This window comes from Macaca nemestrina, chromosome X (assembly GCF_043159975.1).
Source record: "Macaca nemestrina isolate mMacNem1 chromosome X, mMacNem.hap1, whole genome shotgun sequence".
Classification (NCBI taxonomy): Eukaryota; Metazoa; Chordata; class Mammalia; order Primates; family Cercopithecidae; genus Macaca; species Macaca nemestrina.
This window is the reverse complement of record NC_092145.1, coordinates 1,858,669-1,883,066: the sequence shown is the minus strand read 5'-3', so window position 1 is coordinate 1,883,066 and position 24,398 is coordinate 1,858,669. Positions and strand designations below refer to the sequence as shown.

The 24,398-nt window shown below is 45.0% G+C and overlaps 1 protein-coding gene across 5 annotated transcripts in view; it reads right to left on the bottom strand.

Moving 5' to 3' along the window:
* The window catches only part of LOC105467307 (methyl-CpG binding protein 2), a 77,849-nt gene extending 56,477 nt beyond the window's left edge, over window positions 1–21,372 (bottom strand). For 3 of the 5 annotated variants that reach the window (XM_071088357.1, XM_071088358.1, XM_071088359.1), the window contains exons 1-3: window positions 21,233–21,299; window positions 18,010–18,120; window positions 15,809–15,932 (exon numbers count right to left, since the gene is read on the bottom strand). Coding sequence is in view for 2 of the 5 variants with exons in the window: in XM_011716775.3 (XP_011715077.1) it covers window positions 21,233–21,294 (62 nt within the window). In the remaining 3 variants the exon portion in view is untranslated. Of the gene's footprint in view, window positions 1–15,808; window positions 15,933–18,009; window positions 18,121–21,232 lie in introns of all 5 variants that reach the window. The other 2 variants (XM_011716779.2, XM_011716775.3) reach the window with 2 other exon arrangements.
* Window positions 21,373–24,398: the final 3,026 nt, after the last annotated feature.

Genomic DNA, 24,398 nt, shown 5'->3' with positions numbered 1-24,398 from the left:
TTCCACTCTGCACCTTGCCCACTTATGTTCAACCCTTGGTTCCCTGTTGTCGGTGTTGCCTCCTTGGGGAAGACTTCCTTAACCCTCCCAAGGCTGAGTGGTTCCCCCATTGTACAGTCATGAGTCACGCAACGACAGGGATATGTTCTGAGAAATGTGTCATTGGGTGATTTACTTGTGCTAACATCAGAGAGTGTTCTTACACAAACCTAGATGGTGTAGCCTACTACACACCTAGGCTATACGGTATATAGCCCATTGCTCCTGGGCTATAAAAATGTACAGCATGGTACTATACTGAATACTGCAGATCACTGGAACACAATGGTAAGTATTTGTATATCTAAACATAGAAAAGGTACAGTAAAAACATGGCATTCTAATCTTATGGGACCACCACTGTATGTGTGCTCTGCTGCTGACTGAAACGTCGTTGTGCAGCACGTGACTGTAGAGGAGTGTAGCGGGGTCCCACCTCCATACTTGTCCTTCTGAATACTTAAGTACTTGTATAATTATCTAAGATCTGTCTCTGCCACTGAACTCAAGCTGTACCAAATCTGTCTAGGATACCCCATCCCTGCCCAACACAGGGCCTGAGGTACGATAGATACCTTACTTACTCAATTCTGGAATGAATCAATGGACTACAGCCTGATGTACTGCAAATCCTTCAGCATGGGGCAGGAATGGAACTCAGTGTTTAAACTGAACTATAATGGCCAGATGAAAAAGAGACCAAATGTGAAATAATTCCATCATTTAGAATTGAGTGTTGGTATAACAAACAGACCCATGAAATATGTAGCGTTTCACGAGGATATCAGTGAGGAAGTTGTTCCTCATTGCATAGTGATACTTGCACATGCATGTTTACTGCAGCACAATTCACAATTACAAAAATATAGAACCAGCCCAAATGCCCATCAATCAAAAAGTGAATAGAGAAACTGTGGTTTTATATATATACACACACACACACACACACACACACACACAGAGGAATATTACTCAGCCATAAAAAGGAGTGACGTAATGGCATTCACAGCAACCTGGATGGAACCGGAGACTATTATTCTAAGTGAAGTAACTCAGGAATGGAAAACCAAACACCGCATGTTCTCACTCACAAGTGGGAGCTAAGCTATGAGGATGCAAAGACATAAGAATGATACAATGGACTTTGGGGACTTGAGGGAAAGGGTGGGAGGGGGTGAGGGATAAAAGACTACAAATTGGGTTCAGTGTATACTGCTCCGGTGATGGGTGCACCAAAATCTCAGAAATCACCACAAGAACTTATTCATGTAACCAAATACCACCGCTTCCCCCAAAACCTATGGAAATAAAACATTAAGAAAATAAATAAAATTTTAAAAGAAAGGTCATCCCTACACTTGAAGTTATAAAATAATTCTACCATAAAACACACACACACACACACACACACACACACACACAAGAACAAAGTCCTGTTGCACACCTCTGAGAGGTGTTTTGTGGCTTGGACTAGCATACTGGCAGTGCAGATGCTGAGAAGTGGTTGGCCTAACAGGACTTGCTGACAGATTCAGGGATGATGAGAGAAAGAGCAGAATCAGGGCAGGCATTGTGGCTCACGCCTGTAATCCCAGCACTTTGGGAGGCTGAGGTGGGCGGATCACAAGGTCAGGAGTTCGGGACCAGCTTGGCCAACATGGTGAAATCCCGTCTCTACTAAAAATACAAAAAATTATCCAGGCGTGGTGGTGGGTGCCTGTAATCCCAGCTACTCAGGAGGCTGGGGCAGAAGAATTGCTTGAACCCAGGAGGCAGAGGTTGCAGTGAGCCAAGATTGCACCACTGCACTCCAGCCTGGGTGACGGGAATGAGACTCCGTATCAAAAAAAAAAAAAAAAAAAAGCAGAATCAAGGATGACTCCTAGAATTTTGGACTGAGTAATTGGGTGGATATTGATGTTGTTTACTGAAATAGAGACAACAGGAGGAATAGGTTTGAAGGGGGAAAAGAATCAAGACTGGGACTTGTTAAATTTGAGATACTTATGAGCAACTCAAGTAAATGCTAACGAGGCCATCAAATTTGGAGCTCAAGAGAGAGGTTTGAAATGCAAAAACAGAGTTGAAGCCATCAGCCGGCAGACACATCATCATTCAGTCATGAAAATGCAGAAATAATGGAAATGCCTCTTCATTAAATTAAGGCATAGCCATACAACGAAATGTTATGTGGTTACTAAAAATGATGATAGAAAAACATTATCTAGACGTTATCTTTATCTGTAGATGACAGATTTACGGACGGTTTTTAATTTTCATCTTTGTATATTTTCTGAAAACTTTTTGTCCATTGAACATGTATTACTTTTATAATAAGAAAATGCAGGCTGGGCACAGTGGCTCATGACTGTAATCCCAGCACTTTGGGAGGCCAAGGCAGGAGGATCACTTGAGGCCAGCAGTTTGAGGCCAGTCTGGGTAACATAGCGAAATCCCATTTCTACAAAAAATTTTTAAAAAATAGCCAGGTGTGGTGGCATGTGCCTGTAGTCTTAGCTATCTGGGAGGCTAAGGTAGGAGGAATACTTGAAACTGGAGGTGGAGGCTATAGTGAGCTGTGACTACATCACTGCACTCCAGCCTGAGCAACAGAGCAAGAGCCTGTCTCAAAACAAAAACAAAAACAAAGAAAGAAAATGCAAGTAAGTTATTTTCATTTTAGGGAAAAGTGAAGATATATGTCTATTTTTATGGACACGGATATTTACAACATTTTGTTGAGAAAAGGCAGCAAGTTACAAAAGTACACATGATCTCATTCATCTAAAACACTATGTGGGCCACGCACAGAGGTGCACACTTGTAATCCCGGCACTTTGGGAGGCTGAGGCGGAAGGATCGTTTGAGCAAAGGAGTTTGAGACCATTCTGGGCAACGTGGTGAAACTCCGTCTCTACAAAAAAAACAGAAAAATTAGCTGGGCATGGTAGCGGGCACCTGTAGTCCCACCTACTTGGGAGGCTGAGTGGGAGGATCACTTGCACCCAAGAGGTCGAAGCTGTAGTGAGCTGTGATCGCACCACTGCACTCCAGCTTGGGCGGCAGACCTTGACTCAAAACAACAACATGTGTACATGCTTACAAGCAGATAAGAAAGACTCTGGAAGGATGTTTAAAATGCCAACAGCAGGCCGGGCGCAGTGGCTCATGCCTGTAATCCCAGCACTTTGGGAGGCTGAGGCAGGCGGATCACGAAGTCAAGAGATGGAGACCATCCTGGTCAACATGGTGAAACCCCATCTCTACTAAAAATACAAAAAATACAAAATACAAGCTGGGCATGGTGGCACGGGCCTGTAGTCCCAGCTACTTGGGAGGCTGAGGCAGGAGAATTGCTTGAACCAGGGAGGCAGAGATTGCAGTGAGCTGAGATCACACCACAGCACTCCAGCTTGGCAACAGAGTGAGATTCTGTCTCAAAAATAAATAAGTAAGTAAGTAATAAAATAAAATAAAATGCCAACAGCAAAAGTAACTTTTAGGCTATTATGTACCAACCAATTTATGCGATACTGAGAAGCGTTAAACAGTTTTAGTTGCATTACACTTTGCATAATATACACAAAACACTAGACATGTTAATAAATGTTTCATATAATAAGATGATCTAAGTTTAAGTGTAATTTTGACTGCTTTTACTATACCTGTGTTTTCCCCCACTAACTGACTAGTCAAGTCCTGATTGGTTTTTAAGAGACAGGGTCTTGCTATGCTGCCCAGGCTGGCCTCAAACTCCTGGGCTCCAGTGATTTTCCCACCTCAGCCTCCCACGTAGGTGGAACTACAGGTGTGCACCACCACACCACCACACCTGGCTTAAGGTCTGTTTTTATATTTGTAGCCACATGGTATGAAGTACAGAACAGGCGTTCTTAACCTTTTTCTGCCATGGACCCTTCTGGCCTTCTGGACCCCTCCTCAGAAGAATGTTTTGAAATGTGTAAAATGCACAGAAATTGATTAACAACATATTTCAAGAGTTGGTGCTCAAATATGTGCTTCTTCAGTAAATCATTAAATAACCAGATCTAGAGATGGGTTCAGTAATTCCCCTAAGTTTGAAGCAGTGATGAGCATATATGATATTTCAAAATATCTGTAACAACTATAATATGATATGAAAGTATCTTTGATCTCTACTGGTGAGTCACTGCTATTCTAACACTACCATGGTCTGTTGCTTACAACTGTCATTGAAGAAAAATGTGGATTTTTTTTTTGAGACGGAGTCTCGCTCTGTCACCCAGGCTGGAGTGCAATGGCGGGATCTCGGCTCACTGCAACCTCTGCCTTCCGGGTTCAATTGAGTCTCCTGCTTCAGCCTCCAGAGTAGCTGGGATTACAGGCAGCCACCACCATGCCCGGCTGATTTTTGTATTTTTAGTAGAGACGGGATTTCACCATGTTGGTCAAGCTGGTCTCAAACTCCTGACCTTAGGTGATCTGCCTGACTCAGCCTCTCAAAGTGCTGGGATTACAGGCACGAGCCACCACAACCAGCTGGATTTTTTTTGTTAAAGACAGGGTCTTGCTATGTTGCCCAGGCTGGCCTCAAACTCCTGGGCTCAAGTGATCTGCCCTCCACAGTCTACCAAAGCACTGGGATTACAGGCATGAGCCACCATGCCCGGCTAAAACTCTGGACTTTCAGAGAGATTAGTGAAAATAAAGACTGAATGTTTTTCCCATCCAAGATCACAGACCCCGCTGAATTCTCAACCCAAGTTGGAGACCTTGGTCTAGAAAGATACACACCAAACATTAACAGCAGTTTTTTTTTTTTTTTTTTTGATAGTGGAATCGCCAGAGTGATTCTATTTTGTTTTATAATATTTTTGTAGAGATAGAGTCTCAATATGTTTGAACTCCTGGGCTCAAAAGATCCTCCCACCCTGGCCTCCCAAAGTGCTGGGATTACAGGCGTGAGCCACGGCATGCCTGGCTAATTTTTTATTTTTGTACCTATATGCATTTTCAAAGTTTTCTACAATGATGTTTTACAATTAAATTTTATAAGAGCTTAATAAACACATGTATTTCTTTGTCTTAAACAACCTGGAAGGATGACTAGGAAATTTTATACAACTGATTACAGACATTCAATCTTCCATAACTACTTAAGTGTTATGATGACTCTAGTCATTCCCATGTTCTTACAAGCTAAGAAAAAAACTCACTAGAATTATTTATTCCGGAGTTAAAAAGAACAAAAAGACAAACTGTCACAACTGCAGACATTTGTCTATTTTTTTGCCAAGTGTAATACCAAAAACAGCTGAAAATATTAGAACAAATTAGTACTTAATATGGACTAATACCTTCTGCTGTTTACAAAAACACAAAACCCAGAAGCACACGGAAACTTATATTTTAAAAATAAGTTATTATGTGTAGAAAGACTTAAAATACAACTTATCAAAGTAATGCCAAACTTACATACCACCAGACAAAGTGCTTTAATGTTTTTTTTATTTTTTTGAGACAGAGTCTCGCTCTGTCGCCTAGGCTAGAGTGCAGTGGCTCGATCTCTGCTCACTGCAACCTCCACCTCCTGGGTTCAAGTGATTCTCCTGCCTCAGCCTCCCGAGTATCTGGGATTACAGGCGCCCGGCCACTTTTTGTATTTTTAGTAGAAATGAGGTTTCACTATATTGGCTAGGCTGGTCTTGAACTCCTGACCTCAAGCGATCCACCCGCCTCGGCCTTCTAAAGTTCTAGGAATATATGCGTGAGCCACCACACCCGGCCGAAAATGCTTTAATGTTTTAAAAAATGATTCATACATAGAAAGTAAGCACATGCTTGAAAGTGCTCAAGTTTTAGCAGCAATGTGGAATGTTGCAAAAGAGACAGGGACACAGGGAAATGTGCATATCTCAGAAGCCTACTTTGTTTTCCTTCAAATCTAAAAATAAAACCTTTGGACTGCCCTATTAATAAGTCTAGAAAATGCATGCCATTTTTTTGTGGAAAGCTTTCACAAACATGGAAATAAAAATATCTTCTTCTCGGTTAACAGGACTAAAGGATGTAAACATAAACCAGATGCCAATCCTTGTTTCTCTACAATCCCCTTCTCCCCCGTGGCTCTGGACAGGCTTCTATTGTAAAACTATTTCTATGGCACAAGGAGACATATCAAATGAATGAACACTGGTCTGCATGGAGCAACACGGACCAGGTTCAAAAGTCAAATGTTGAGCGAAGAGTAAGTTGTAGGATGTTTCATATAGTAGGATATCATCCAGTAAATTTGCAAAACACTTTATTCCATGTTGTCATGTGTAATACAACAAAAACCTTGCGTGGGGAGTATCCTGGTGACCTTTAGGGGACAGGCTACCTTGGGGAAGCAGGGCAGACAGAGTGCAACTACAGGGCTGGGAATTCAGCTGAATCTGTCCTATTTGAGTTCCATAGTAAGAGGGCTGACAGGAATACGACCAACTGCTAACATTTCCTAAGTCTGGGTGAAAAGTACCCAAATAGCTACTACTTGAGCTGAGTGTAGAGGCCACGAAGGAAGAGGGTGGGGGAAGACTATGGGAAGACAGGACCTTAGAATGACGCCAGGAATGGTGGAAGAGCTGACAGCATGGAGGAAGAGCTGGCAACAGGGCTTAGGGCCCACTTCCTGAGCCCAGGCTTGGGGAGTTACAGCAGTGCTGTCCACAGGGGCTCATCAGAGTGGACTTGGTACTTGACAAGACAGGAGTCAGCTTGCTCACACACCGCTTCCTTTACCATCAAAGTCTTAGGTAAATATAAAAAATAAAAAAATAGAACTAAGCAGCGCACTTTGTACCATAGCTGACTCCCATTCCATGCAAGCTCCTGACCTTCTCACAGCCTGGCACTTTCGTGCATTAGACAATAAACCATGCTGGAGAAGATGATGCCCTGTCCCCATGAGTCTCCCAGGTCTCCTGGGACAGAAGTGAAGGGAAAGAAGGTTCCATGAAGAGACCTGGAGTGGAGTGGGAGCCCCAGGGGCCCAGTGGATAGGGTGGGCTCGAAAGGGACAGCATAGACGGGTGGAGCACCTCACGCTGCCTTCTGGGGCCCAGGGAACATCTCGGAGTGTGATGGGGCCTGGAAAGAAAGCTGAGCCTGGCCGGGCGCGGGGGCTCACACCTGTAATCCCAGCACTTTGGGAGGCCGAGATGGATGGATCACCTGAGGTCAGGAGTTCGAGACCAGCCTCACCAACATGGTGAAACTCCGTCTCTACTAAAAATACAAAAATTAACTGGGCGTGGCAGCGGGCACCTGTAATCCCAGCTACTTGGGAGGCTAAGGCAGGAGAATCGCTTGAACCCTGGAGGTGGGATTGCAGTGAGCCAAGATCCCGCCATTGCACTCCAGCCTGGGTAACAGAGCAAGACTCTATCTCAAAAAAAAAAAAAAAAAAAAAAGCAAGTTGAGCCTATTTGACACACCTGGGGCAGTGGTGCCTGAACACCTGTTAACTGCACAATCTGAAAACAAAAATGCTCCTCTCCACATGTCCTGGCTGGTTGTTCCCGCCTCGTCTTCACATACTGGACTCTTTGAATGGGCCTGAGAGATTCTCTCCTGTCAGAGCCTCTACACATGCTGGTCCTTCCAAAAGACTCATGCATCTCTCCCCACTGATGCTTTCTTCTTGACCTAGTTATGTTTCCTTATTGTTCAGGTCTTAGATGCCATTTTTCAAAGAAGTCTCCTCCCTGACCCACCTCCCAATTCTTGGTAGGATCTCCCCTGATTTTTTTATGCGCTCCCTTAGTGGCTGGAACTTCTCTCCATCACAGAAGTTAGCCTCTTGTAAAGTCATAGCCCATTTGCCGGTCTGTGTACCTCCCATTAGACCAGAAGACTGCTGAGGGTAGGATAGTTTCCAGCAGCTAGCACAGTAACTGACACATAATAAGTGTTCAATTAGTACAGCTTAAATAAAGTACTGCTATATAAAGAGTTCAACAGTCACAGAACGAAGCAACCACAGCCTGTTCCTGAATTGGATACCTCTTATGCATATTACAGCACGAAGGAGGCAGAAGGTCCAGCAGCAGAGGGAGATTCTCCAACCCCAAGTACCAAGGAGCTACCACAACCTAGAATGCTCCCAAAATAAAAATGCTCCACTTTCTTCAAGGTTCACAAACAAGAACTGGCTGAAGTTCCCCTTGTCAAGTAAAAAGGTCCTCCCTCACACGCCCTATTCAGATGAGGTCACTTTTGATGAAATGGAAGTTTCCAAAGTTTTGCTTTCTAGTGCTAACTGCTAAAAGCTTCTTCCTAGCCTAATAGCTATCTGATCTCTACAAATAGTATTGCAGTGGTATATTTGTATGCTTATTTACTCAGACGCAGCTTTTTATTTAATAGTGTGCAATTAAAAGGCCACTCTTGTCAAGCTCCATGGCTCATGGTTGTAATCCCAGCACTTCGGGAGGCCAAAGCAGGAGGATTACTCAAGCCCAAGGAGTTCAAGACCAGCCTGGGCAACACAGTGAAACCCCGTGTCTACCAAAAATAAAAATAAAAAATTTAGCCAGGTATGGTGGCACATCCCTGTAGTCCCAGCTACAAGACAGCCTGAGGTGGGAGGATCACATGAGCCCCAGAGTTCAAGGCTGCAGTAAGCTATGATCATGCTGTTGCACTCTAGCCTGAGTAAAGGAGTGAGATTCCGTCTCTAAAAAAAAAAATTTCAAACAATAAGTAAAAAATTTAAAAACTGGTTAAATAAATTGTGGTACATCCATAATAGACTATTTAAACCCAACCCTTAAAAAGAATGATATGGTTCTATATGAACTAATTCTAAATAATCTCTAGGATACATTAACTAAAACAAACAAATGTACACAATTATTTTACAGTACGTATAAAAACACAACGCCCACATACCCTTGTGTATGTATACACATGTAAAATATATACACAAACCTAAACACACAAAAATACGTCCAATAGAGACAAAGAGTAGAACAGTAGTTGCCAGAGGGTGGGCAGGGGGAAGGGGAAAGGGGAGAAGTGGGAGCTAGTGTTTAATGGGTATGAAATTTCAGTTTTGCAAGACGAAAGGTTGCAGAGATGGATGGTAGCAATGGCTGTACAACAATGTGAATGTACTCAGTGCCACTGAATTGTACAGTTAAAATTAAAACTGTAAATTGTTATATATATATTTTATAAAAAAATTTAATACATGTGTGCACACACACTTTTTTTTTTTTTTTTTTTTTGAGATGGAGTCTCATTCTGTCACCAGGCTGGAGTGCAGTGACGTGATCTCAGCTCACTGCAACCTCCGCCTCCTGGGTTCAAGCTATTCTCCTGCCTCAGCCTCCCGAGTAGCTGGAACTACAGGCGTCTGCCACTGTGCCTGGCTAATTTTTTTGTATTTTTAGTAGAGATGGGGTTTCACCATGTTGGCCAAGATGGTCTCCATCTCTTGATCTCATGATCCACCCACCTCCACCTCCCAAAGTGCTGGGATTACAGGTGTGAGCCACTGCGCCCAGTCACATATATATTTTTTTTTTTTTTTTAAAGAAACTGGTAATAGTGGCTGCCTCCAGTGAAAGAAATGAATGTTTGGGAAGAGGGTAGCAGAGAGACTTTACAATATAACTCTTTTTTCTTTATTTTTGAGACGAGGTTCCACTCTTGTCGCCCAGCCTGGAGGGCAATGGCATGATCTTGGCTCACTGCAACCTCCGCCTCCCGGGTTCAGGCGATTCTCCTGCCTCATTTTCCCAAGTAGCTGAGACTACAGGCGCACACCACCACACCCAGCTAATTTTTGTATTTTTAGTAGAGATGGGGTTTCGCCATGTTGGCAAGGCCAGTCTCAAACTCCTGACCTCAAGTGATCCACCCGCCTCAGCCTCCCAAAGTGCTGGGATTACGGGTGTGAGCCACCATTCCCAGCCCCATATAACTTTTTTCTATTATTAGTTTTTTTGAGATGGACTCTCACTCTGTCACCCAGGCTGGAATGCAGTGGCACGATCTTGGCTCACTGCAACCTCTGCCTCCTGGGTTCAAACGATTCTTTTATTTTTTTTATTTTTTTTGAGATGGAGTCTCGCTCTGTCGCCCAGGCTGGAGCGCAGTGGCTGGATCTCAGTTCACTGCAAACTCCGCCTCCCGGGTTTATACCATTCTACTGCCTCAGCCTCCCGAGTAGCCGGGACTACAGGTGCCCGCCACCACGCCCGGCTAGTTTTTGTATTTTTTTTTAGTAGAGACGGGGTTTCACCGTGTTAGCCGGGATGGTCTCGATCTCCCGACCTCGTGATTCTCCGGTCTCGGCCTCCCAAAGTGCTGGGATTACAGGCTTGAGTCACTGCACCCGGCCTCAAACGATTCTTCTGCCCCAGCCTCCTGAGTAGCTGGGATTACAGGTGTGCACCACCACGCCCGGCTAATTTTTATATTTTTAGTAGAGATGGTGTTTCGCCATGTTGGCCATGCTGGTCTCAAACTCCTGACCTCAGGTGATCCACCCACCTCAGCCTCCCAAAGTACTGGGATTACAGGCATGAGCCACTGTGCCCGGCCCCATATAATTTTTTATATCACCTTTTTAATTCCATATTGTCTATCTAACTATTCAAAAAATCATTTAAAAAACCCTGGCCTTATACAAGAAGCCTTTTCCTTAATCATATCATTTATTCTATCCTTCTTCCTTCAAATAAAAAGTATTTTCAATCCAAATCAGAATTCAACTTCAGCTTTGAGGGTATTTATTAGATTCAAATAATGTAATTGACAAAAATTACACTTGCTACCCTAAGAATATATTCACTAAAAGCCTTTTTTTTTTTTTTTTTTTTTTTTTTTTTTTTTTAAAGAGACAGTGTCTTACTCTAAAGAACGAGGCTGCCCAGGCTGGAGTACAGTGGTGTGATGATGGTTCACTGCAGCCTAAACTCCTGGGCTCATAGGATCCTCCCGCCTCATCCTCCCGAGCAGCTGGGGCTATAGGCATGAGCCACCAAGCCTGGCCCCTCTCTTTATTTTTATCAGCTGTTACAGAAAAGCTTCAAAATCTTCATAGAAGAAAATTATCGGCCGGGCACGGTGGCTCAAGCCTGTAATCCCAGCACTTTGGGAGGCCGAGACGGGCGGATCACGAGGTCAGGAGATCGAGACCATCCTGGCTAACACGGTGAAACCCCGTCTCTACTAAAAAATACAAAAAACTAGCCGGGCGAGGTGGCAGGCGCCTGTAGTCCCAGCTACTTGGGAGGCTGAGGCAGGAGAATGGCGTAAACCTGGGAGGCGGAGCTTGCAGTGAGCTGAGATCTGGCCACTGCACTCCAGCCTGGGCGACAGAGCGAGACTCCGTCTCAAAAAAAAAAAAAAAAAAAAAAAAAGAAGAAAATTATCATTTTTACCAGTATAAAACTTTTATTGCATCCCAACCAAGCTAAGATGAATACAGAATTGTTTCAGCAGAAAAAAGTTACCATTATCATAATTCAAGACAAAAATCAGCCTGCAATTACATGAGTTGCAAAACAAACTACTCTAATGTCACAGTCTATCCTAAAGCTCCAACTTACATCAGAATTTAAAATACACACACATATACACAACCCTGTGGATTCCTCCTCATTTATGTAAAACCTGCTTTTGTGATGATCTGCTATTTTCTTGAGTCTTCTGGAATGAGCACTGTAGCCCATTCCGGATAAGGAGAAGGTATCACTTCTAGGGCTTAGCACTGCCCCAGGCTTGAAGCAGATGCTCAAATATTTGTTGGGTGAATGAACAATTGTCTGCTGATAGGGCTGCCATCAAACCTCATAAAGAAAAAATTCAGAAAAAAGCAACTTTATAGAGAAAATAGGAAAAAGTTTAAGAGATATTTTGCTCACTTCAAGAAATCAGCATTTGTTAAAGGTGAAGACTGGACTGACTGGTTCACCAAGTGGCTTAGACACAACTGACTAAGTGGGCTATACCTTATCCCACCCCAAAGTTAAATACAAAACAGATATTTTTTTAAATCATAGGAAAAACACAGGACAACTTAACTCTAACATTATTATTTTTATTTATTTATTTATTTTTGAGACAGAGTCTCACTCTGTCACCCAGGCTGGAGTGCAGTGGTGCGATCTCGGCTCACCAAAACTTCTGCCTCCTGGGTTCAAGTGATTCTTCTGCCTCAGCCACCCCAGTAGCTGAGATTGGAGGCGCCTGCCACCATGCCTGGCTAATTTTTGCATTTTTAGTAGAGACGGGGTTTCACCATCTTGGCCAGGCTGGTCTCTTGACGTCAGGTGATCCACTCACCTCAGCTCCCAAAGTGCTGGGATTACAGGAATGAACCACCACATCTGGCCCTTTTGTATGTATTAAATACGTATGTATGAATATAATACATCATCAGGTTTTTTAGGAAGAAAATACAGATGACTACTGATCTGTTGTTACGAGTAGGAAAGGATTTCCTGGCGGGGCGCGGTGGCTCACGCCTGTAATCCCAGCACTTTGCGGGGCCGAGGCGGGCAGATCATGAGGTCAGGAGATCGAGACCAGCCTGGCTAACAGGGTGAAACCCTGTCTCTACCAAAAATACAAAAAAAATTAGCCAGGTGTGGTGGCGGGATCCTGTATTCCCAGCTACGCGGGAGGCTGAGGCAGGAGAACGGCGTGAACCTGGGAGGCGGAGCTTGCAGTGAGCTAAGATCACGCCACTGCACTCCAGCCTAGGTGACAGAGCGAGACTCCTCTCAAAAAAGAGTAAGAAAGGATTTCCTAAGTATAAAAGCAAAAGAAGAAATCATAACAGAAGTATTATATATCAGAAAAACAAGAATCAAGACATAAGACAAAATAGGAAAATATCTGCATGACAAAGAGTTAACATCTTTAATACACTAAGAGCTATGACAATGATTACTGAGGTTTAGCCTCAGTAATAATCCAAGTAGCACCAATTTAAAAGATGTATGTCCAATTCTGGGAGGGTATGGGAAAATGGCACTTTCTCAGACTATTGTGGGAACTGGGATAGCCATCTTGGACAGTGATGTGGTGGTACCCACCAGAAATTCCAAGTCTAGGCAGCCATTCTTCAAAATCACTGGCACATGAGGAATTTCAATCCTGTAGTATTTTTAATAACAAACCACTGGGAAATCCAACAGAGAGACAATGAAATGCATGATGGTAAGTCAGCCCTGGACTACATTGCTACTTTAAAGAAATGAGGCAGAGATAAATATATGAGAGGGATAAATGCAGAATATGTATATATAACACCATCCTGAGGCCGGGCGTGGTGGCTCACGCCTGTAATCCCAGCACTTTGGGAGGCGGAGGCGGGTGGATCGCCTGAGGTCAAGAGTTCGACACCAGCCTGGCCAACATGGTGAAACCCAGTCTCTACTAAAAAATACAAAAATTAGCTGGGTGTGGTGGCAGGTGCCTGTAATCCTAGCTACTTAGGAGGCTGAGGCAGGAGAATCACTTGAACACGGGAGGTGGAGGTTGCAGTGAGCCGAGATTGTGCCACTGCACTCCAGCCTTGGTGACAGAGCAAGACTCCATCTCAAAAAAAGAAAAAAACAAAAACAAAAACAAAAAAACACCCTCCTGTATAACACAAAAAGTACATAGTTTAGTCTTAGAAGGATCTACATTAAGCTATTAACAGTGGTTATTCCGGGTAGTGGGAGCAGAGACTAAGCAGGGAGCCTTCATTTTTTTACCTGATACTTTTTTTTTTTTTTTTGAGACAGAGTCTCACACTGTCACCCAGGCAGGAGTGCAGTAGCATGATCTTGGCTCCCTGCAACCTCCGCCTCCCGGGTTCAAGTGATTCTCCTGCCTCAGCCTTCTGAGTAGCTGGGACTACACGTGCGAGCCACCACAGCCAGCTAATTTTTGTATTTTTAATAGAGATGGGGTTTTGCCATGTTGGCCAGGCTGGTCTCGAACTCCTGACCTCAGGTGATCCACCTGCCTAGGCCGCCCAAAGTGCTGGGATTACAGGCATGAGCCACCTCGCCCAGCCACCTCATAAATTCTTAAGTGGTTTGATTTTTCTATAAATCCATGTGTTATTTTAGTAATTCTTTAAAAAGTAAAAGAAGAAAAATAGATACCAAGCATTTATCTACTAAAGGCAGGTACTGTCCTCTGAGAATTCCCTCAAAAGTTCTTTGAAGCTCAAATGGCTACATCTTTCCCATTCATAGGTAATAAGATATTTTAAAAATCTCCTCTTTCTATATTTCTTTTTAAAAGTTTACTTTCAATTAGCTTCCTCGGGTTGAACTCTCTGTACATTTCTTAGGAGAAACTGTATGGTGTCAACATTGCCTGTTTTATAACATCCATTCGTGTGATCTGAGAAAAAGACTCTTAAAAACCCAAACCACCCTACAGGCCTAACATCTTCCAGAAGAAACCCATTCACTGCCCATATTACATTTAGTCCACACAATTTCTGAGACAAAGCACAAAGCACTAGCCATACAACTCCCACCAGCATAAATACGTGGCGTACAAAGACTGTCCTGTCAGTCGGGCCCAGAGCACACCCCACAGCAGTAAAGGAGAATGACGATTTGAGTCACAGGATCAGGAGCAGAATCAAATTTGGGACTTGAGGAGTGTGATGCTCTTCCTTCCTTCCACACCTTCTATTCTCCTTCAGCCAAACCTTGCCCTCACATAATTCCTAAGCAGGCTATTTCTTATGGATGTCTACAACAGCTTCACACTGAGGTGTCAGAAACCACAAGAGAGACACAACAAAGTATGACTTAGGGTCTCAGTTGGAATCACAATGGCTGTATATGTGAAAACCCACATTTTTGCTCAGGGGGAAAAAAAAAGGGAAAATTCAATAGGAACATTCGGCTTTACCACAGAGAAGTTCTGAAATCCACACATCAAAACATCAAATGTGGAGTGACCACTAATCAAAAAACAAAAACAAAAACAAACAAACAACAACAACAACAAACAGCTTGAGATGTTGAGCCTGAAGGAACCATTCATTTTTACAAAACTAAAGTCCACACAATGGTGCCAACTAGTTCAAACTGCAGCTGATACAGCACCTGAGTGTCAGACCTAGAATGACTTGGGCCCCCAGCTTTTTACAAATTACTCATCCTCCTCTAGAGTCTCAAGAACAGATGTATATCTGGGTACTCTCTTTAGTTACCATGGGAGGAGTGTGGCAAGCACATGATATTTATTAGTCATGGCCCCCGGTGTTCTGAGACAGCTTTCAGGAGGGTGTCCTTCTAGGGAACCAACCATATACCAGTTCCCATATCTGAAAATGCATTACCACTGCTCACTAACGCTGACCACTAAAGCATTTACCCCAAACCGAAGTAAACACATGCTGAAGACCGCTAAGGCAACAGCAGCAGCGCAGAAGGGCTCAGTGCAAGCGCTCTCAGCTCAGCTGACCTGCTTCAAGGTGAACTGAAGTTGCAGATCACCAGTTCCGGCTCTAATCTGACGCCCGCCCCCAGATCTCGCTGTAGCGACCAGGTAACCCTACCCACACTGACCTTTCAGGGCTCAGGGAAGTGACTTTTTTTTATTATATGGCACAGTTTGGCACAGTTATGTCTTTAGTCTTTGGGGTACTTTTATACTGTCCAAGAGTAGTATATTTTTTTCCTTTTTTCCTTTTTTTTTTTTTTTTTAAAAAAAAAAAACAGATGGCCAAACCAGGACATATACTAAAAAAAAAAAAAGGAAGGTTACTTACCTGAGCCCTAACATCCCAGCTACCATGGAATCCTGTTGGAGCTGGTCTACAGAAGCAAGGTGTATTCTGGGGAGTCACATGTCACATCAAAGCAGGAACTGGTGAGTCTGTATTTTTATGGAGCCTAAAACAAAGAAAATTGTAAGTTGAAAGCCCCCATTGAGCTGCACGACCTTTTTCCCAGGGCTATTTGGGACATTTTGAAGATAAACACACAGACAAAGTACTATGCTATTTCCCAGCTTACCTAGCTAGAAACAAAGGATAAACTGCAAATTACTGGCACGTAAGTAACACACAGTGCTAAAATAGAGGAAAGACTCATGCTTGTTAGAATCAACACTATCACAAGTCTTGTCACCTCTAGGGGACACTTCGACAGTACAAAAGCATACCATGAATGGTGATTTCTGGCCAGTATTTCTTCCACCACGTCACACAGAAATTCTCAGGGAAGAATACATATTCAAGAGAATATGCAACATCAAAATACCATCCCTGAAAGAACACATGGAACCTAGAGGCAGTCTCCCTTCTTTTGCAAGCAGCTGAATGAAGTTGCAATGAGCTGCTGTAACAACATCACATAAAGGGGCTTTAATCCTGAGAGAAAAAATCAGCACCATGGGAAACCAAGTGCTCTGGGAGACCCAAAGCCATCATCCAAAACATGCAAGTCTATTTCAGGGCAATCAGTTTTAAGCCTCTCAGATCAGTCAATCTCACTGTTTAACAAACTGAGTTATCAGTTTGATAGTTTCTCTTTTGCTTTTGAACACATGTTCAAAAAAGGACTTTTGTCAGTACCATTTCTGTCATTAAGATAACCATCATTTCCTTGTTAAAGCCTAAACTGCCCCATATTAATTACCTAATTTCTGATACTATGCTGGCCCAAAAGTAGCACTTTTATAAGCTAAAAACAAAAGCTCAGAGCATACAACTTAGAGACCATCCACACAATTACTCATGTAATCAAACCCGGAAGAAGGGCAACACCAACCAAGTCTTTTACTGCTCTTTTGCTGCTCTATAGCTAACAGGATGGTATCTAAAATTATCTTTTGAGGTTCAGTGAGGCCTCATAATTCCCTTAAACAGTCAAGTCATAGAATACTTTGAAACCCCGGAAGTCAAGTTAATAGTATTACTCGGTTAGCTATCTAATAAAAACCAAACTGGTATCCTGGCTGGGAGGCCCTGGAAAAGTCACAACTTCTCAGGTACACAGGTTTTTTTTTTGTTTGCAAACTGATGGTGCTGGACTAAGGATCCTTCTAGTTCTTAAAGTTTAAGATAATTAACTTAAGATTTCATGTCAAAAAGAAAAGAGACAGAGGCTGGGTGCGGTGGCTCACGTCTGTAATCCCTGCACTTTGGGAGGCTGAGGCAGGTGGATCACAAGGTCAGGAGTTCAAGACCAGCCTGGCCAAGATGGCGAAACCCTGTCTCGACCAAAAAAAAAAAAACCAAACCAAACAAAAAAAAAATTAGCCAGACGTGGTGACAGGTGCCCGTAATCCCAGCTACTTGGGAGGCTGAGGCAGAGAACTGCTTGAATCCAGGAGGCAGAGGTTGCAGTGAGCTGAGATTGTGCCACTGCACTCCAGCCTGGGCGACAAAGCAAGACTGTCTCAAAAAAAAAAAAAAAAAAAAAAAAAGAAAAGAAAAAAGAAAGAAAGAAGCCAGAAAATGAGAGCAGTTTGTGAAATCTAATAAAGAAAAAAGTTCATATATATATAAAACACCCCTAGCTCTTAGGCAAGGAAGACAAGTGCATCCTTACTAAGGTTTAGTCCTGTCAGCTTCAGAGGCAATAATGAGAGCCCAGACTACAGTGTCTACAGGAACTGCAAAACAGCCACACACCACAGCGGGGACACATTCACACGCCACCAGACCCAGCATATGTGTGCTTGAAGAAGTTATAAAGACTCAGGCTTTTTATTCTCTAACGAAATGGTCATTCTCCCTTTGATGTGGGGGTGGGGATGCCCTGCCCACCCCCCAATTCCGGCTCCCACTCAGTTATCCCACACACCATACATACCATCGAAGTATTTAAGCAATGGCATGTGAACCAAGCTTTTGACAGGAGAAGGTTTCTTGAAATAGAAAGGCAGAAGAAAACAGATAAAAGCAGAAGAGCTCAACTTCTACTTAAGCCCAAAGAAGAGGGACCTGTTCATGTCTTGTCCTACCCGGAATGATGCACATGCACAGGGCTTGCCCGGACAGCAGTAGTTTCACTGGAAAGGGCTGGTATGGAGGCACTGAGGACAAGGTCCTTCCATCGCAGCGGTGATAATGCTCTACCCAAGAAAAAGAGATTGTGTCTGCCAGCCACGCAAGACTGGTCTGCAAGGATGTCACCATAGTAGAGGGCAGGGAAAACAAGCAGGTGTCCTGCCACACTCTTCGGGACTGGCCAGTCTAGGAGTGTGCTTTACCCCATGCACTGAAAACACTGGTTACTAGAAATATTAAACATTTTCTGTGATTCTCTCCTCCTCCAAGATAACTCGGGCAGCTTGAGAACAAACTGCTTTTAGCTAATTAAAAGATTTCTGCAGATATTACCCTTTATAAAATATTTCAGGTTCCAGGACACGTCATTTATCATGCAGAGTCCAAAGCAGTGGAAACCAGGCTCCAATAAGGAACTAACAATTTTATCTCTGTTGTTCTTTATTTTAGGTTAAAGAAACGAACTTCTCATTTCATCTCCACATGGGAGGAATGTTCCAGAGGGGGTAACAGCCTATTAAACTCATCTAGCCAGTTTTTTTATTTCTTTATTTTTTTTTCAAACTCCACAGCTTGCCTCCCTACTCCACTAGATGAGATTGCACAGAGGCAGGGCAGGCACGGGAAATGACTCTGGTTGGAAATTACAAACATATACACACAGAATGTAAGCACCATAACCCTTTGAATACACAGTGGTTTGTGCCTTGCCCCAGACCTACCTAAGTATTAAACAGCACAAAAGTCGGAGTTCTGCTGACTGTATGACACTCTCCTATCAATCGGGTAAAACAAAGACCCAGTACTCTAAGCTTAAAGCATTCCAGGTTAAATTTTAGTAACAGGCAATAGGAAGGTGTGATAGGCCAGTGCTAACAAGAAAGTCATAGATGGTTTCTTTGAGCTGTTACGACACTGGAAAGGGCTGGTATGGAAGCCCTATGGAGCCATTAGGACAATGGAAAGGGGGGTACCCCTCCACCCGGCACTTTGAAGAGAAAACTATACTATGGAAGCTGCCTGCACTGTTGAAAGGGCTAGGTGTATGATAAACAGCTAACTGGAGGGGAACCCGAGGAGACAAACTGCCAACTATGAAGAACAAAGCAGAGACCTCAACTTGTCATGTCTCAAGCTCAGATGTACAAACTTTGGGATCGTCAAGTGAGGCTCCTGTGTCTGCCTGGGGATATGACTGTATTCCAGTGATCAGCCACCTAGCTGACCTGCCACGAATGGGTGACCTGTGGTGACTTATTTTAATCAACTGTACTACTTCTAGATTGATTGGGTGATTTAAGGTTCTGACATATTCACGTAAGAAAATAAAAGCAAGTGCTTCCTACACTTCCTGACTGGGATTTGAAATAGAAATCCTGAAAAGCCCATAAATAAGCCTATTTCCCTAAATCCTTGGTGGAAATTCCCAAAAGATTAAAAAATCCAGACCCTATCTTATTATAGGGACCCAGCAGATTTCAAAAGAATCAAGAGGTCAGCTTAATCTGGTTATTAACTGAAATTGCTGAGATACAGATGAACATTCCAGCCACGGAACCCAAAATTCTCTAGAGTAATAATTACCTATTAGTGCAACGTTACTACCGAGGCCGTATATGCTTTTTACAGTATAACAAAATGCCTAAAACTTATGAGAGTCCTACAACGTCTAAGTCACTCAGTATCACATCCAAGTAGGTATGGTTCCTGGATCACCAACCAACCCATGAATTCGATCCTGTTATCTCATAGTTTGGGGTACTGATCCCGCACAGCAGAGACACAACGTGTGCAAGGCTCGGCAGAGCCCATTCCTGTTCCTGGAAAAATAACCAGAAGCACACATCTGCCTGACCATGAGTCAGGAATATCAATTTTGTGGTGGAGCCCATTTCTGCTGTGACCAACCCACACCCGAACACACTCACAACAGAAGTCACCGCCACAGAGCAATTCCAGAATGAGCTTTTTCCCCCTTGGGGTCCATACTTAGCAATGTCATAAACGGTCTCCCCTGCGAGAGCAATCCTTTTAAACTCTTCATAATGACCTTAAGTCTTTAGTGCAAAACCACAGAAACATTGCCACTGCCATATAAAAGTCATCTGAGTTTCAGTTTGGGTGATTCGGTCATAACCAAACTGAACAGAGAATAACCTTTCAGGCACAATGAACAGGAGCCACAGCGTCGCGATGAACTTGCTCCATCTGGTACCGGTGATCCCGAGCGCTCCAGGGCGATGAGAGCCCGTTACCTACTATGTCCCACTCCACTTATGTAACTGGAAGATCGCCGGCGAAGGGGAGGGTAAGATGGGAGGGTGCTCACATTCCGAGGCCACAGCACTCCAAAGAACCTCTGAGCACCCTGGGGACACGCTCGCACCTTAGAGCCTCAGGCGCCGAAGAGCCTCGGGTGCTGCTGGACGCACAGTCCCCTACTCACGGCTCCTGATGGGAACTATAACCACCTCTTTATGATGAGTTGTGGGACCCAGAACACAATGTCTAGTCCTTTTGTGGACAATAATCCCCACCTCCTTGTTCCTGCTAGATGGGGAAAGGAGCCGGTGGACCTACTCGCTCGCGTGGGGGTGGGGGGGGCAGAAATTCATGGAATGGGCGAGAAGGAGGGGGAGGCAAAGCCCAGAGATGGGGGTGAGAGCTCAGGAGCCCTTGTGGCGCACTCTCCCGACGGGAGGCGAAGTGCGCACGCGCGCCGGTGGGGGGGGGCCAAGTAACGGGAGAGGGGGCGCGCGAGGGAGGAGAGGGGAGAGCGCGATCCAGGGAGAGGCCGGGGCCGCGGGCGCGCGACGGCGCCGCGGCCCAAAGCCCCGAGAAGGGCAGGAGCGCGCGCAGCCCCGACAGGCGAAGCCCCGGCGACAGGGGCGCCCGCGGGGCCGGGGGCCGGGATGCGCGCCGAGGGCGGAAGGAAGAGGGGCGTCAGGCGAAGGCGGCTCCAGGGAGGCCGCGCCGAAGACGGTCACCCGCGAGCACGGGTGACGGGCCGAAGGGAGAGTCGCCACCGGCGGCGGCGGGAGGGGGAGGGTAGAGAGGAGGGACGCCATCCGCCAGCCGTGTCGTCCGACCCCGCGGGCCCCTCCCGCGCCACGTCCCGCCCCTGACCCCCGCCCCCCGGCAAGGGTCCCCGCCCGCGGCCACGGCGGTCCCACTCACAGTCTCTCCTCCTCGCCTCCTCCTCCTCCTCCGCTCGGCGCGGCGGCGGCGGCGGCGGCCATTTTCCGGACGGCTTTTACCACAGCCCTCTCTCCGAGAGGAGGGAGCGCGCGCGCCGCCGACGCCGGGACCCCGCACGGTCGACGTCGCGCCCCGCCCTCCCGGCCGGCCCGCGCGCTGCTGCACCTGCGCGCCCGCGCCCCGCCCCCGGCGCCGCTGCGAGCCCGCCCGCCATTGGCTGTGATGGCCGGGCTGGGGCGGGGGGGCGGTCACAGCGGCGATGCCGTCAATTGGCGAGATTTCTTGTCCATTTCGGCCAGGGAAAAGGAGGCGGTCCCCTCCAGCTGTTGATTGGCTGCTTTCGGCCGACGTTTGGGGAAAAGAGGCGGCTTGGGCGCGGAGGGGCTGGTTTAGTGGGCGGAATTTGAATGTTAAGGATTAATGGACCCTTGCGGATGCTGGGGCAAGTGAAGGCCCAGGCTCGGGACGCCTGTTTGCGCGGCCCTGAGGGGCGATTGACCCTCTGTCCACAGATGCACCGAGTGCGCTGCAATAAGCGTTTCCCTGCACCCGCAGTTTCTCAATATCACCATTTTCAGCAGAAGCAGCAAAGTTACCCGCCCTGGAGCCTGACGTTGCCCCAGCTGAGGGGCCTTGGTTTCAGAGGCCTACTCAATGCATTATTTCATCTGAGCCTGCCCGGTGGTCACGTTCTCGTAGGGGTGGGGAATAAACTGACAACAAATCCCAACCCTGGCCTTCGCAGAACTCTGGCGGGGGAAGAGAGTGCATGCCAAGGCCTCGTGACACCTGTCATTGTTGGATCAGATGGTTTGGTGGAGGTGTGAACAAGGGGCAATGTTAGCTCTGCCTGAAAGATGTGATTTGGGAGCTGAGATCCAGCAATTGTTCACTTTCCTAGAAAAATGGATTTGGAGCTGAGCTCCAGCAATTGTGTTTTGGGAAAATATGAGAAAAGTGTTAGCTAACCAGGTGTTCAGGACAGGAGTGTTTGTTAAGGGGACCTTACCCTGATGCCAGTCATTATCCAATCCATTCAGTGATCCTTCTGTTAGTTCTATGCTTAGCAAGAAAACCTGATTCTGATTTGGCTGCCTGCCCCCATTCATTTATTGACTACCTGCTATGTGCCAGGCACTCTTCCAGGCTCTGGATGCATGGTACTGAACAGACAGCATACTAAGATTCTTGCCGGGAAGATTCATACTAGCATACACATAAGTATAATGTATCATTTCACATAGTGACAGGGGCCTTGAGAAAGATAGAGTAAGAGTAAAGGGGGTGCTATTTAGGTATCTATGGGTTTTCATCCTCATTTTACTCCCTCATTTGAATATCTGGGGAAAGAACATTCCAGGCAAGTTCAAAGGCCATGAGGAGAGACTATGCCTGGCATGTTGTGGACTAACAAGGAGGTCAGTGTTGCTGGAGAGTGGTAGGGAATGTGATTGGAAAGGCAGCCGGGGCCACTATGAAAACTGGAAGTTCATTCTTTTTTGGGGGGGTGGGGGATGGGGTCTCATTCTGTAGCCCAGGCTGCAGTGCAGTGGTGCAATCTTGGCTCACTGCAACCTCCACCCTGAGCTCAAGCGATCCTCCCTGCTCAGCGTCCTAAGTAGCTGGGACCACAGATGCTCACCACGCCTGGCTAAGTTTTTGTATTTTTGATAGAGATGGGGTTTCACCATGTTGCCCAGACTGGTCTCAAACTCCTGAGTTCAGGTGATCCGCCCACCTCAAAGTGCTGGGACTACAGGTGTGAGCCACCGCACCTGGCCAGAACCGAGAGTTTATTCTAAGATGAGAAGCCCTTAGAGGATTTTGAGCCAGGAGCTGTCTGATGTATGTTGCAGGTGTAGAGTGGAGAACTGGACATGATGGGACAAAACTACAGCACAAGGCTAGTTGCGAGGCCCTAGAACAGTCTAGGAGAAAGAGATGATGGTGGCTTTAACTAGGGTGATAGCAGTCAGTGCAGCTCTGAGAAGTTGTGAGATTCAAGATATGTTTTCAAAACTGAACAAAAGGACTGGATGTAGGGCACAGAGAAAGGAAAGAAACAAGGATAATTCCTGAGATTGGGGCCTGAGCAACTGGGGAAATAAGGGTGCCTTTCACCATGGTGGGGAGAACTACAGGAAAAGTACATTTTCAGAGGTGCAGATCAAGAGTTCTGCTTTGGCTATATTAAGCTTGGGGTGCCCAGTGGTGTGAAAATGGAGATGTTGAGTAAGCCGTTGGGTGTGTGATGCTAAAGTATAGAGATGCAGCTAAAGCAGTCAAAAAGTCATCACGCTGAACATCCAATTCAAGAAGCCATAAAAAAATGACAGAGTAAGCCTGCAAAAGTAGAAGAAAGAAAAATAAGGATGAATAAAACTTAATGAAATAGAAACAAATGATGGAGAGGATTGAGAAAATTTTAAACCTGCTTCTTTGAAAAGCTGAAAAACAAGAGCCAACCCTCTAACAAGCTAGATATAAAAAGAAAAGAGAAAAGTAAATTATATTACTCATGGAAAGATTTTATTGTGAACCGTGCGTCAGTAAATTTGAAAACATAAGCAAAAGGAATACATTCCTAGGAAAGTACAGCTTACCAAAACCAGCTCTAGAAACAGAAAATCCCTGTAACCACAATGAAATTGACTATGTATTTAAAAACCTACCCATCCCCCTACGCACAGACACAGACACACAGACACACAGACACACAGACACACACACACACACACACACACACACACACACAGAGAGAGAGAGAGAGAGAGAGAGAGAGAGAGAGAGAGAGAGAGAGAAAACAGACCAAGAGGGCTTTACGGATGACTTCTACCAAATCTTTAATGAGTAGGCAATGCCAATCATACACAGAAAAGAAATAAATGTCTCCAAACTTATTTTACTAGACTAATATATCTACTATGATGAGCCAAGAAAAGTATGACACAAGATGTGGAAATAAGTTTTAAAATTCTAGACAAATAAACTGAATCCTGCAGTATATGATCTATCACAACCGAGTTCAATTTTATCCTAAGAATGCAAATATGGTTTACAATTAGAAACTCAACCTTAACAAACTTAAGGGGAAAAACACCACATAATTATTTCAATAGATGCAGAAAAAGCATTTGATAAAATT